The sequence below is a fragment of the Taurulus bubalis genome, assembly GCF_910589615.1.
Source record: "Taurulus bubalis genome assembly, chromosome: 3".
NCBI lineage: Eukaryota > Metazoa > Chordata > Actinopteri > Perciformes > Cottidae > Taurulus > Taurulus bubalis.
In genome coordinates this window covers 21,806,407-21,820,978 of record NC_136591.1, presented here as the reverse complement: position 1 = coordinate 21,820,978, position 14,572 = coordinate 21,806,407, and the positions used below count along the sequence as shown (strand labels likewise).

The 14,572-nt window shown below is 41.4% G+C and overlaps 1 protein-coding gene across 1 annotated transcript in view; it reads left to right on the top strand.

The window, feature by feature from the left end:
* Positions 1-13,488, top strand: part of LOC306733749 (MAM domain-containing glycosylphosphatidylinositol anchor protein 2) — a gene marked incomplete at its 3' end in the record, with an annotated part of 170,422 nt that extends 156,934 nt beyond the window's left edge. Inside the window, exons 14-18 of the mRNA XM_079215043.1 lie at positions 860-1,015; positions 4,407-4,568; positions 11,345-11,475; positions 12,164-12,260; positions 13,400-13,488. Of these exons, the coding sequence (XP_079071169.1) occupies positions 860-1,015; positions 4,407-4,568; positions 11,345-11,475; positions 12,164-12,260; positions 13,400-13,488 (635 nt within the window). The remainder of the gene's footprint in view (positions 1-859; positions 1,016-4,406; positions 4,569-11,344; positions 11,476-12,163; positions 12,261-13,399) is intronic.
* Between the last annotated feature and the right edge of the window lie 1,084 nt (positions 13,489-14,572).

Here is a 14,572-nt window from a genome sequence, read left to right as displayed (position 1 = left end):
GATTACACAGAGTCCTACAAGTGGGACATGACAAAACATCCAAGGACAATCGTTTTTGCTTTCAATCTTGAAAAGAGAGAGTTAATCTAAATTATTAGCGGTATATGTATCTGTATATATATATACAAATACATACACGTTATACAACCATTAATGCCTTTAGAAATCATGAATTTAGTGTTTCCAACCTCTTCCGCATGGGATTTGTATTTGCTTGCTGAATGCGTTTGTGTTTATTGAATACTGTCCACCAGGCTTCAGTAGTGGGGCTGTCGTGGTATAGCGTCTAATAACCAGCTCCAAAACACACACACACACACATAGACACAAAAACACACACTGCCACTGGATGTATTCAGGGTGCAGCACTCTCTCTGCAGAGACTTCCTTTTATTGTCAGAGAGAAACCAAACACACTCTCTGACGTCTCTGCCACAGTTAGTGGGAGGGCACGTCTTAAATTAGAAATTATTCTCACTAGATAGTATGTTGTCATTAGGACTGTGCTGTGTGTATACATATATATATATATATATATATATATATATATATATATATATATATATATATATATATATACATGTATATATATATATACGTATATGTATATATATATACATATACGTATATATATATGTATATATATATATATATATATATATATATATATATATATATATATATATATATATATATATATATATAATCCCCCTGTGACACACATAACACTCATGAATCTCATGAATATACAGTAGGAGTCACACTGCACACGTACTGTACCTACAAGGCAGTGGATAACTTTTCACTCTTTTATAATAATGTGAGTGTAAGAGCCTGGTTCTGCTCTGTCGCTCACCAGGAGAGTTCCACTGCAGCTTTGAGGAGGAGCCTATCTGCATGTTCTCGCAGGACAAGAATGACGATTTTGATTGGACGCGGCACAGCGCCGCGAGCCGCGACACCAAGTACACGCCCAACACCGGTCCCAGTGGCGACCGCAGTGATTCTAAGCAGGGTGAGTGGTTTTAGAGTCTCCCGTCTTTCTTTTTTTCGACATTCTTTATTTATGACCATTTTTCCCATAATAAGAACAGTGGATAAATAGTAAATATTCAAAAAAATAAAAAATAAAAAGCAAACAGGTATGAGGTTGTGGGAGGAAAATCCAGGCAAATGTTTAAATAAAACAATTGTAAAATGTTGGACATGGTACACACAATTACTCTCATCGGTGAAATAAGCACACTATTTTTTCCCGCTGTTCGCCCAGTGTTTTTGAAGTCGTATGGAGTAGTTTATCTAATCTCAAAGTTGTGTTTAACAATATTGACAAAGACGCCAGCAGTTGGACAGTTTTTCTGAAGCCTGTGTTTTGTAATGGCCTTTTTACTTGCTGTCAGTAACATCTTAAGCAAGGAGGCATCATCTTTACTTTGCCCGTCAGGCGAATGTGATTGTCACGAATACTAAAAACCCAGTTTTTTTTATTTATTATTGTCATACCAGAAAGTCTCCTGACATTCTCTAAACCCCTCCCAAACAGTGAGTATCCAATAATAGCTAAGTTGATGATGAATTAAAATAATTTGTCCAGACATGTTTCTTAAACACAAAAATAAATCAAATTTCCTGTCTGATATTAGTCTTCTATTTTGTCTTCTCTCATTAAAAAAAAAATCAAGAAAATCTTGTGCAAATGTGTTGGGCATAAGATGTCTCCTACTTAACTTCCATTCTCGGTGTTTGTGCTCTGAAGGTTCAAGTTTTTTCGCCCCAATGTGAACTGATTTAAGGGAGCGCAGAGAAACTTTCCTCCGTCAGCAAATGTGAAAACTAACTCTGCACATTCATTATTCTGCACGGTGAAGGTCAAACATCCGAGTGAAATACCAAGAGGACAAAGTGGCATTACTGGAGAGGGAACTTTAACAAATCCATAAAATAAGTAAGAATAGATGCATCCATTTCACTCCACTTCAAAAGTGAGTTGATCGCTTTGTTAGTGCAGTCTTTTCTTGGCTGAGCAAGTCCGAACCATCAGGAGGAGAGAGAGAAGGCTGGTGTGGACAGGAGAGAAGTGTGAAAGTGAAGTTGATTTACATACGGTGTATAATTCAATTAAACTCACCACTTTTATAATCAATTTGGGCATTTTCACAACTTAAGTCTGTCTCTTTTTTCTTTGTTTTTCTTTCTTTTGAGTGGTTCACATCAAGTGCATTTGAAACCCTTTTGCAGAGTTCTAGTTTTAGTTATATTCAGCAACAGCATTTCAACAAACTAGTAGAGTTTGCATGAATTAACTCGCTACTTGGCACATAAAGTCATTAATTTGTCTATAATCAGTGACACACAGCAACAGAGATTCCTCGCATGAGTGACCAGTTAGGTGGTTGTTTTATTGAGCTTTTCCTAAAATAGCTTCATACTCGTGGTAGCGCGGTAATTTTTTTTGTCTTTGCATCAGGATGTCTAATAAGCTGGAAGTGAATTGGGAAACTTAAAATGGACTATGGTGCCGGTGTGAATGTGTTTTTCTGTGTGGCAGAATCTGCTGTTCTTTCTCACGTCATCCAAGGCTGCAGCTCCCTGTGATGCTGAACAGGAAAATGTGTGTGTAGAAATAGATATATTAACTGATACATGTAACTGGAGATACAAAAAAAATACAAAAAATTAGATACAAATCACAAACAACGTCAACATTCACAAAACCAGTGAACAAGTTACTCAATTGAATTGCTGATCTGGAGAGTATCTATATATAGCTGAACAATCATATCGTAAAATGATGCACAAATACAAAGAAAACACAGTTCGAGTGCGTAAGCGATTATTTTCGCCAGCTATCAGTGTGGCTCTGAAAACACTGCACCTGCTCATTGGATTGGAAAAATGTTGGTTGAATGCACACATTTTAAATGGACACCACTCTGTATTTTCTTATGTAATCCATGCATGAATACATGAATCCCCTCAGTGCAGCGGCAAACTATCATGGTATTGCTGAAGGACGGTGTGAGTTTTAAATTATTGCAATATAAATGCGTTATACCTTTTAACGAAAAGTTTCACTTTTTGACATTTAGAAATAAATTAGAAAGATTAGTGTTCCCAGCTGCATGGCAGATGATTTCAGCTGTACTTATTGTGTCATCGATTGCTTGATGCAGCACAATCTAACAGTGAGCAGCCTTGATCATTTATATTCATCATAATCTTGTAACTGAGAGTTGCTGTTTCCATGGGTACCTAAACCAGGGGAAACGGCATAGATTTTAGTATTCAATATGTTAGTTAGTGGTGCAGGTATTCAACATTCAAGAACTTGATAAATAAAGAATTGATATAATTGGATTTGCAGGAATCTGCCGCAGGATTTTGTATGAATCTGCTGATGGAAAGTATCTGTGGTAGAATATAAATGCCTATTATGGTGCTGTGGCACCGGCGCCAGCTGAAGCAGTAAATAATGCATTGGCTTTAATCACCTAATGGTTTCAAAATGTCCAGCATTTCATTACCATGCCCATTCCTCTTTGCGTGTAATTATCTGATATGAAATTCAACTGAGGGGGATATTCCATTTGACTTTGGCTGGAGGGGCGTGGAGCGGCTCACCAGCCTCCTTCCCTGTGGCCGGGCACAGATTGGCTTCATAGTATGTGGTTCAGACACAATCAGATGGCTGTTTGATTCGCCGCCGCTGTCCACGGCTGTCAGACCGGGGGAGCATAAATGTAACTCCATAGTTATCGCCTGGATTTGCCGCTGGTCATTGCTATTAGTAATAAAGAGAACCGTTCTTTGTAGAAAGCCCTACCCCTTGTCTCTGATATGGAAGGTTTCATTCCCATCATGCTATCACTGACCGGCTGAAAGAGCACCTGAGAATGACCAAGGATGCCTTGCTTTGCTGCTGTTTACAGTGACGAATGATTTGATGGTGTATCAGCATGCCTTCAGAAAGTAGATGAGGGAGTCTGAGAAAAGCTCTCATATTTTTTCAAAGGGTACATCAACTGTTTGTGCAGTTTCTCAGTGAGGCACAATTACTTTGTCCTGAGGATATCCACTATCAGACGAGTTTGAAACAAACCCTCCTTTTTAGCCAAACGTCTGTCGAAGAGCAACGACAATTGAAAAACCCAAACTGCCTGTGTAAAGCAGCATGTGTGCAGTGATGGAGTATTACCAATTCAGGATGTAGTCACCTTTTTTTGAAGTTGTACCTTCAAATAAAGTGATTTCATTAATCCAGCTCAAAAGTGTTAGGTTGAGCATGAGGTCAACAAAATTAAAATGAGCGATCACCAAAACGACAAAATAACACCTAAACGTGTAAAATAATCTTACTGTACATACACGCATGTCTTATGTGTTTTTATGTGTCCCTGTGTTTCTAGGTTTCTACATGTACATTGAGACGTCAAGGCCGCGGAAGGACGGGGACCAGGCGAGGCTCATAAGTCCATTTTTCAACGTAGCCCCTAAAAACCCTTACGGTATCACCAACCCACCTGCCTACTGCTTCGGCTTCTTCTACCACATGTATGGAAAACACATAGGTAAGATACATTGCTCAGACGCTTCATTCCATCTGTGTAACAGGCATCTGCTCTTGGGTTTAAAATGCCACCGTGTTTATCCACTGCTGAAGAGATCATCTTAATCGATATTCATTGCTCAATGGTTAAAAGAGACTGATGAAGAAAAGGATAACAATTGCATTCATTCTTTCAATAATCTGTCACTGCTCTGTGCTTTTTGCTGCTTAAGCAGCAAAAGCAATTTAAAGTGGAACTTAAATTGCTTTGGCAATTCTCTGCTAAATGAAGGAGATGCGTATGTATCTATGCAGAACTAAATAACAGTCAATGAGGAAACAACATAACACATTTTTATTAACAAAAAAAAAGGCGATCTAGAGTCCAAGCATGTGTGAAACGACATCACATTCTGGAGATTCTGGAAATTGCCGTCTGTCACCTACATGGTTTTTTGGGGTAAAATAATTGTTGTTTGTGAGACAGGAACACTCACTAAGGGGAAAAAAAGGGAGAACGACGGCACTTTTACCTGCAAGCAACAGAATTCCAGTCATTTCCACAGAGTTTGTCCCCATGGCAGGTGCAGGGGGGAGTTTTGTGCTTTCATGCTAAGATTTTGTAAGTGCAGCTGTCAGATGATTTGAGCAAAAGGTATCTCATTTTTGCAACAAGCCCTTTCAAAGGTGTGTACACAAATCCTGGGCATTAGCTCATACATTCCTCTCTGAATGTAGATAACAACCTTGTAGGGCCCGTTTGAAGACGGCAGAGCGACTGAAGGAACCATCTGTGGCTAACGTCTGACTCTCAGGCTTTCTTCACCGGGGACCCAATCAGCCGATTCGCTAACACTCAAGCTCTGAGTGCAGGCTTTTTGTGTGTTTGCACAATTTGGAGTCGGGAGAAAGATTGGATCTCTAGCACAAAAACAGCAGGCTTATACATTGTTGACGGCCTGTGTTGGTGATTTCTGATGTCTCAGCTTCGCCCTGTATCATTAGCTCCTGCACAAGTTCGTGGGGCGGGTGAGGGGCTCCACTGGGTGGGGTTGTGGGATCATCTTGGTATCACGGGGGCTAGATGCTGTTTGGCATGAGAGCAGTTGGTTAGATGGCAAGCTGATGCTGTGCACTCAAACCACTGCGAAAAGTATTTACTGTACTGTTAAAACGTGTGTTGAGGCTCGTCATTTGTCACAACAAATCATAGTGGAATTCTGTAATAATTAAAACCTTTAATAAAGGAAAAAATGTCAATATGTCTCACAAACCACTTTGGGGTGTCTGCGTTGTCATTGATGCTTCAGGCACCAGATATTGATGGACCCAATATATTATTAAAATTTCTTTTAACCTTAATTTGTCCATGTATTTCCTATTGAGATTTACAATCTCTTTTACAGCATGAAAATGTCACAAACAAGCACAAACAACAGAAAAACAGGATACATTTAAAAACAATGTAACATTTCATAGAAACGGACATTTTCAAGCCACTTGAACGGCTCTCAAATGAATGCAGCTCCCATAGTGTCCTCTTCAGTTGTAATCACGCATGGTGGTTCCTGTGTCTGTGCTTTTTTAACAGGACAACCTTTTCCATCATCGTCTGGTGTGTGTCAGGTCATGGCACCATTGAGTGCTTTTGGAGTCCCAAGTCACCAGATGTCTTCCATTGTTATCTACCATGGGTACCTCTCTGAGCAAACACAGCTGTCTTGTCTTATGGGCCTACACCTTTAACATTTGCACCTTAAAAAAAAGCCCAGTGACTCAGTTTTTGGCACTGGTCAAAAATGTCTATGGCATCCATCGAGCCATTCTATGTGATCCGTTCACATGCAAAACATCTTTTTGTACCTTACCACTAGGACTTGCCAAAGTCAGATATTTTCAAAGTTTCACTCAATAACAATACATGTTCATAACATAATTGAGAAAGTCAAAGTTAAAAATAACCATCCGTAAGTATTATTTATTAAGAGTTAAACACTCAAAACGCTTTGCTTCATCGAGACAGTGTTGGTGTGGTTTGATTTGATTGGCAGTGACCAAACAACCTGATTCAAATTCTGACAAATTCTGATTGGTGCTCGGACGTACACATCCTTCTCCCAACTTTGGCCCACCAACAACAAACCAGTAAAAAAAATCATAATACATCAAAAACCACAAACAGATAAAGAAAGTTGTCAGATTATTTGTGTTCATGTGGGACCTCTTCACTCTTCATAAGAAGCAGATAAAAAAATATGTTTTTAAATGATAAATGACACCAAGAGAGTGCACCACAAAAATATCGAGTTAACTAAAAATACTACTTCCTATTTTGAAGTCAACAAAAAAAAGGATAAAAGGAAAAAAAACATAGATAACAAACACAGCGACGATGGGAAAACAAAGCTGTGTTAGTGAATGAACCCAACGAGAGGACAGGGAGTAGCCGTTTTGTGCTCGTCAAACTTGATGTTCAATAAACTGTGAAATCACGACAGGCTGGCAACTGTACTCAATTCTCTTTTGATAAGATGTTTACAGCGAGCATTTGGCTGCATTTACCTCAGTATTCTACTGAGACGTTGGGGGAATCGGCGCCATCTCCACCCTCCACCTGCTCCGCTCGGAGCTTCTGCCGGACCTGCTGCTCCAACAACGCACTCGGCTTCCTCTCTCCATCTTTCTCTCCCTTTTTCAGTAAACTGGCTTTTATATTTTTTAATAGCTGTGTCTTCTTTTGTGGATCTTATGTCATTCCAATTATTTTATTTCCCTTTGAAGTTTTGTTAAATGACTATTTGCAAGAATAATACACACTTTGCTCACGATGTGAGGTCCCGGGACAGAAGATGTCGTATGTATATGTGTAGATTGTAAAGCCCTCTGAGGCAAATTTGTGATTTTGTGCGATACAAAATACATTTTATTTTATTTATGAATTACTGTTGGGATTTAAAGACAATTTCCATAACTATAATGAAAGATATTACGAGAAACCCTCAGCTTTAAGCTGAACCGGAGTTGACAGCAGGACTCCATATGGTCTGAAATTTAGCCTGGCTACTTTTCAGCTGCCCTCAGTGGAAAGGCCGTGTGGAAGTGTCCAGGTGGGGGGGCCGGACCAAACATCTGGAGAGGAGGAAGCAAGGGAGGTGGAGAGAATATAAGGATAAGGGTGTTGGAGGGCGACTCAGCGGGGAGATGAGAGCTCCTCCGGCTCCCTGCCGAGGTTGAGTAGGCCGTGACATTTCCAATTTGCTCAAATTGATCGCCAGCCAGACCCTCTCTTCCCTGCCTTCCCCGTCTGTGGTGAAGCCCATGCCCAGACTGTGGCGTGTTATGATGAATGGGCTAAATGTCAAGGACTTGAAACCCAGCACAGATCCTCCATGGCTACGCTCCATTTAGTATTCTGCCTCTCCGGCCATGAGAGAAATTCGCCCCCAGAACTCAAGAATGTTGGTTTGTGATATTTTCTACCAAGAGAAAAAAATGCTTATGACAAATGCACCAAATAAAGTATGTTCTCTTTTTGCTGATAAGTGTTGTTTAAAATAGTTTGTAGTAGTCACAAAGCCATCTCTCAAACTAATGTAGCCCCCACACTAGGGTTGGGTACCCTACGACCGGTACCTACCGGACCGAAATGCAACGCAGATTTCGGTGTTCCCCTTTCGGTGCCTGAGCCGATTGAAATACTTTTTCTACGCTACTCTGCCCTGGCATCAGGTAACGATAGCCTACTGTTTGTATAGCTACAGTAGCTAGCTAGCCATCAACCTTTTAACAGAGAAAATACGGTCAAAAGTGTGGCTGTATTTCGCAAAAAACGATTCGAACAACTGGACGTGCAGCAAATGCAACAAAACAATTGTGTGTAAAGAAGAAGAGACGAGCTCCGAGAGAGAAACGCTCCGTTTTCTGCACCAAACCTTGTTGAGGAAACGTCTGTTTTAAACGCTGGAATCTGGACGAGAAACACTCAAAGCAAGTGTTTGGCGAATTCTGAGTTTCTGAATGTAGCTCTGTTGCACACGGTCCCCATTAGCGCCACCTGATGCTTGTGTCTGTTATATTTTTTTAATATATTGTTCATAGTTTAAAGTTAAAAAGTTTTAAGCTGTAGTTTGAAGTGTTTTGTATTTATTTATAGTATACTTTAAACAGTTAATATATTGTTACATTTGAAGAAAACAATGTGCCTTGGCAATAAAAAAAAGCCTTTCTTTAATGTATCATTCTTTCATAAAGTATCGTTTCAGGCACCATTTAGGCACCGGTATCGTTTTAAAAGTAACGTTTTAGCACCGGTATCGGGAAAAACCCAAATGATACCAATCCCTACCCCACACTGGCCTCTACCTTTGTGATCTTTGCATGGTGTTCCTGTGTTGGTGCTTTTGGAACTTGACAACCTTTCCCATCATCATCATCATCATTATCCGTGATGAGGTCATGGCACCATTGAGTGTTGTTGAAGTCCCGAGCCACCAGAAGTCTCCCATCGTTATCTACCATGGGCACATCTCTGTCTTGTGTTATGGACCTACGCCTTTGACATCTGCACTTTAAAAGAAGCCCAGTGACTCTACAGTTTTTGGCAGTGGTAAAAAATGTCTATGGCATCCATCGAGCCATCCTCAGTAATCCGTTTTCGAGCTGGCTCAGCTCCGTATTGAAAAGCCAGGAGTTTGATGCTCTCAGGGACTGTGCTGCGGAGGTGAGTCACAGTCAAGTTGTGGCACGGCGGCGCCGGAGGCCAGAATCAGTCGATAAGGAGTTTCGCCCACACGCTGATGAGAACAGTGGCACGGGCTCAAAGAAACTCCTCCATAGTTAGCTAGCGGGGGGATACCTGAGACAAGGTCATGCTTAATTACTGAAGCGCACATCAAAGTTTGCCTTTGGAGCCCGTGTCGCATTTGTTTATAGGATTAAGTCTCCAGCAAAGCACACCGAGCAAGTCTGTTTTAAGCCTGACCTTCTGAGAAGCAATGGAGTCATCCTTTCATTAGCAAGGAGGGTAGTACTGCACCTCTCTCGTCCACACTACATCATTGAAAATTTCCACGAGCTATTTCACACTTCTCACCAGACGCACGTCTTTCTCTTCTCAGATCTTTTTAAATTTCACCAGTGTCTGCCACAGGTATTTCTTAAAAAATAAATAAAACAGCATATGCCTTTGCTCAGGATATGATGACACTGACATTACCACCTGCGTGGCGATGAGTTCAAAGAAAATGTAAGCGAGCCAGCTCAGCAAGAATCCTCCTACATTCTAAACACTTCAACGGGAGATGAAACCGCAGGTCATGTTCTGCACAAGAGCTCATCTCTCACCGGAGATTGTGCTGTCGTTGGAGGAAAGTGTACTGTATGCCGCGCTGATGAAAGAGTATGAACAGCGACATACAGTGTAGCTTCCCCTACTTTCCTCACAGAGATGTACAGTAATGAGGCACCTCGCCGAGGGAGAGATGCATCGAAAGAGAGCTTGAAGACGTAGACTGCTAAATTTTTTTTTGCTCACCAGTTCGGTGCTTAACATATTTGTGAAATTGTCTTGACTTCAGAGCAGTGGTCCTGCTGAGCTTGTCAATGCTAGCATGATCTGGTCTTTGAATGCTGCTCTCTCTCTCTCTCTCTCTTCCTCTCTCTCCCTCTCTCTCTCTCTCTCTCTCTCTCTCTCTCTCCCTCTGTCTTCCTGCATTGGCGATTAGAAAAACTAACAGGAGAGGAGGGAAAAGAGGTTGCACACTGTGTCATCATCTGACAGTTTTATATCAAAGCCCGGGGCCCGACAAGAAGTACTCACTGAGGGGAGTCTTCAATTCAGAACTGGTATATCGCCTATTCTGTGACAAGGGTAGCCAATACTTCTGTGTTATTATTTAACAGAATGCGCTGAAAAATGGATCCGCCAATTTGCATTTTCAAACGCAGAGTTGGTCCAACATCATTGAAGCTGAAGCTAAAAAGAAGCTGGACCGAGCATAAATAGTTTGAAGCTAATGGTACATTAGGAAGTCTAAGCGAAAAAATTCTCATCACACATTGCCCATTAGTGATAATTAATTTGGATTAATACAAGCCGGAGAATAACTTATCTTCGCTTGCAGAATCACAACTTAATAGATGTATCAATTTGTGTGACCTGAGTTTAACCTTTGCTACCGCTTGGCTCTACTTCAAATGCAGAGGAATACATACATCTGAAATGCAGGAGAAGGGTGTGAATATTAAGCTGAACCATCTGGGTGGTTGTGTTTCTCAAATATGGGAGAAGAAATACTCAAAAAAAGGACAGATGCATCGCTGGAGTTTCAAACTTGTGGTTTTACAGTTCTTTTGAATATTTCTGATTGATTTGAAAGAGTGAAAATTGTTTGTGGTTCGACAAATAATAATGTCTCTATTTATTCACTCAAAATATAAATGTATCGTGATATTACTTGAAAAATTACTGAGAGAGAAAAAAAGAGCGCACGAGAGAAAGCGTGGCCGAGAAAAAAAACAATAGTAAACAATCAATTATTAGTCTGTATTTCATAATGGTATTAAAGTTACAACCTCAAATATCTCTGTTTCATTGTCTTTAGTGGCACCTATGACGATAAATGGTAACTGTCTGTGTGTTTTGGGATCTCACTTCCCCAGTGGGCCACACAGGTTCAATCCCCATTGTGTTCCCTGATTCGGCAATAGACAGTGATTTAACAGACGTGTGTGTGTGTGTGCGTGTGTGTGTGTGTGTGCGCTGACCCTCATGTGTACCTGTTTCTCTCCCTCGTACAGGATCACTAAACGCTCTCCTAAAACAGAAAGGCCAAACGACTTCCGAGGGTCCCGTGTGGTCGCTAAACGGTAACCAAGGTGACCGCTGGAAGCAGGCAAAAGTCAGCATCCATCCGACGACATCCTTCCAGGTGAGACGAGGAGACGTAATCAATCCAATACGCAGCAGCATTCCTCTTGTTGCCCTCTATTTCCTTTTGTTTGTGTGCTGAAGTATTGGTTTCCTTGAGGGCAGAATATTGATGGGGCACTTCACAAGCCGGGATATTAAGCAGAGAAGTGGACATTGTTTGCTGTTGAGAAACCAATATCGCTCATACTCTGCATCAGGACTCCTACTCTTTGAGCATATAGGACTGCAATATTCTCAACCATATTTATGACTGCAGTTGTGGAAAGTAATTATAGTTTCAGCTCTACTTCTGAGTCTTTTTTTGTTTGTTCCCACTCTTACGTCCTACGGTTTCAACACCAAAAGCATTCTTAATTTTAAAATGTTGTGACATTAAAAACTGAAACAAAAACTCGCCACCTGCTGTAATTTTTCACAAGGTGCATTTTATCTTTCTGCAGCTACACCTGAGTACAGTACAGGAATGATTCAGCTGGATTTAAATGAAGGAACGCATTTTCTGTTGGTTAAATTTTTAAAGGAGTAGCTTTTTCACTTTCTCTCTAAAAGACGGTTAGCTTAGCTTAGCACAAAGACTAAAAACAAGGGGGAACTGCTTGCCCCCAAAGGGAAAAAAAAGCAAATAAGCATTCATCTTTCTACCACAAAAACGTCTAATATGGCAAACACGTGTTTCCTTTCTGCAGGTGGTGCTCGAAGGTATCCGAGGCCCGGGCATGGAGGGAGACATCGCCATCGATGATGTCACGCTGGAGGAAGGGGAGTGTCGAGACCCACCGCCCAGTGAGTCGCACCACATGTCCGCCCCTTTTCCGTCCCACCTTTTTGTCTGAGCTCGGACGAGGTTGAGATTGAAACCGCGGTTGCCACGGCAACAGTGTTGTAATCACATGAGTGATTGCCACGCTGGCTGAGTCGAGCGCTATAATTGCGCTGCAGGAACAAACGGAAACTGAAAAAAGAAAACAGGACGGAGCAAATGGCCCGCGATTGACAAAGTGATATTGGCAGGCGGACAAACGCTGTTTATTCGATGCCACGCATGTTATTTTGGGTTGTAGGGACATTATTTCCAGAAGCTTCTCAAACTGAGACATCCTTCTAACATGAATCAGGGTAATCTTATTTTAATGTTTCATGTCAGTGGTAGAAAACAACCAGGGATCTAAAAGAGAAATGCAGTCAGTGATCGTGGTGCAAGATTGTTGTTCAAGTTACATTTCATATGGATCCATTATGATTCAGAGCGACACGATTCATTCATTTGGAGTTCTAGGAGTGGTCGCCCGGGCTGAGGATGGAGTCATGTAGAGAATAATGCATTTCAATCTCAGCTGATGAATATTATATGACTTCATGTAATGTAAGAGGTGGGAAATGAGAAATATCTCAAAGCTGTTTTAGAATCTGCTCATACAGATTAGTTGTGCCTTAAAAGGAATAGTTTAGCAATTTGGGAAATATGTTTATTCGAGAGTTTGATACCGCGCTCATGTCTGTTTGTAGAATATGAAAGTGGAGACAGAGGACAGTTTAGTTTGGAGACTGAAAGCGGACAGCATTGATATCTTTTTTGTTTAATCTGTACTTAAATCAGAGATATCATGAATAGTTTTTTCGTTCTGTTGGAAAGAGCCAGGCTAGCTGTTTCCCCTGTTTTCCGTCTTTATGCTAAGCTAATTAGCTAACTAGCTGCTGGCTGTGGCTTCATATTTATTACACATACGTACATTAGGGTGCTATCAATCTTCTCAATTGTCTTCTTTTTTCAACAGGAAAGGGTATATTTCCCAAAATGGAGAACTATGCCCTCAAACACACGCTCGGTTCATGACATGAGTTATTTTGTCCATGTGTTCTTTGGAGTATATCAAATAAATTTCTACCATTATTTTCTGTTTCCTTCACTTCCTCCGTTGTAGATCTCAGCGCGAAGGCTCCGTCCACGTCCTCCCATATATGGCTGCTATGCATCACCTTGGTGATGACCCTCCTGGAAGGTCAGAGGTGACCCTTCTCTCCGTCATCTCAGAGGCGAATATTCAGACCCACCGTCTGTGAACTGTACCCTCGGCATCCAATCACCAAAGATTCATGCATCCTGAAAGCCGGACTTCGGAGGGACCGAAATTAATGAAAGAGAGAAAAAATCGTGATAAAAAAGTTACACAAAAAGTAATAAAGAAGATGCGCAATTTTTTTTTAAGAGACCTCTTTTACAGAAACTACTCCTCGGTGCGGTACTCTGGACGTCTTTACTGGCAACGAATACGCCTGGACTTTGCCGAAAGAGTTCACAAGCGTCGAAGGAGGACGGACAGTTTGTAAAGCACAAGAACAATTTTATGAATTTATGAAAATATTGTTAGAAGGCAGTGGAATATAAGACACTGCTGACCTTTTCAAGAGGAAATAACATTTCCCTGCTTACAAATACACGGAATCAGACCTTTCTCTGTGTATCTTTATCTTCATTTTCTTGCACCAGATATAAAAAAAACACCGACACTTGTTTTTCAGTCCGGCTCGGCCTCAAGTCACACCTCGACATTTCTTTATCTGCTCGGTGCTGAACTGTAGGAAAACATGGACTCTGGCAACATTTAGTTCTGTCTGCTCCCCCTGTAGCTGCCTATGTATCTATTAACACTGTGCTCACGAGTCCAAGTGGCCAACCGATGGTAGGGTGGCAGAACAATGAACGCAGGAGGAATCAGCGGAGGTGTAGACAGCGGGACCGGAGGGCAGAGAGGAGCACGAGCTCGGGAGCTGACGCGAGAGGGAGAGGTGCAAGGAGAGCAGAGAGGAAGGGAGGGAGAGGGTAGGGAGAGGAGGGACAGGCAGAGAAAGGTCCGATTAGTGAAGGCCTGACTCGAATATTCAGTCGGCGGTCCGCCTGTGGAACAGAAGCCACTTTACTTTCTGCCATGAAACAAAGTGCCTTCGGATTACAAAACCGAATCGTGAGCCTGGGTGTTAATCAACAGCGAACACGTCTCTGTTCATGTTTCCTCCGATGGGCTATTTTCTACATGTTTTCTTTTGCCCCACAAGTGCTGATGGGAGGGCATGCGTGTTTAGAGGGAGCATCGGGG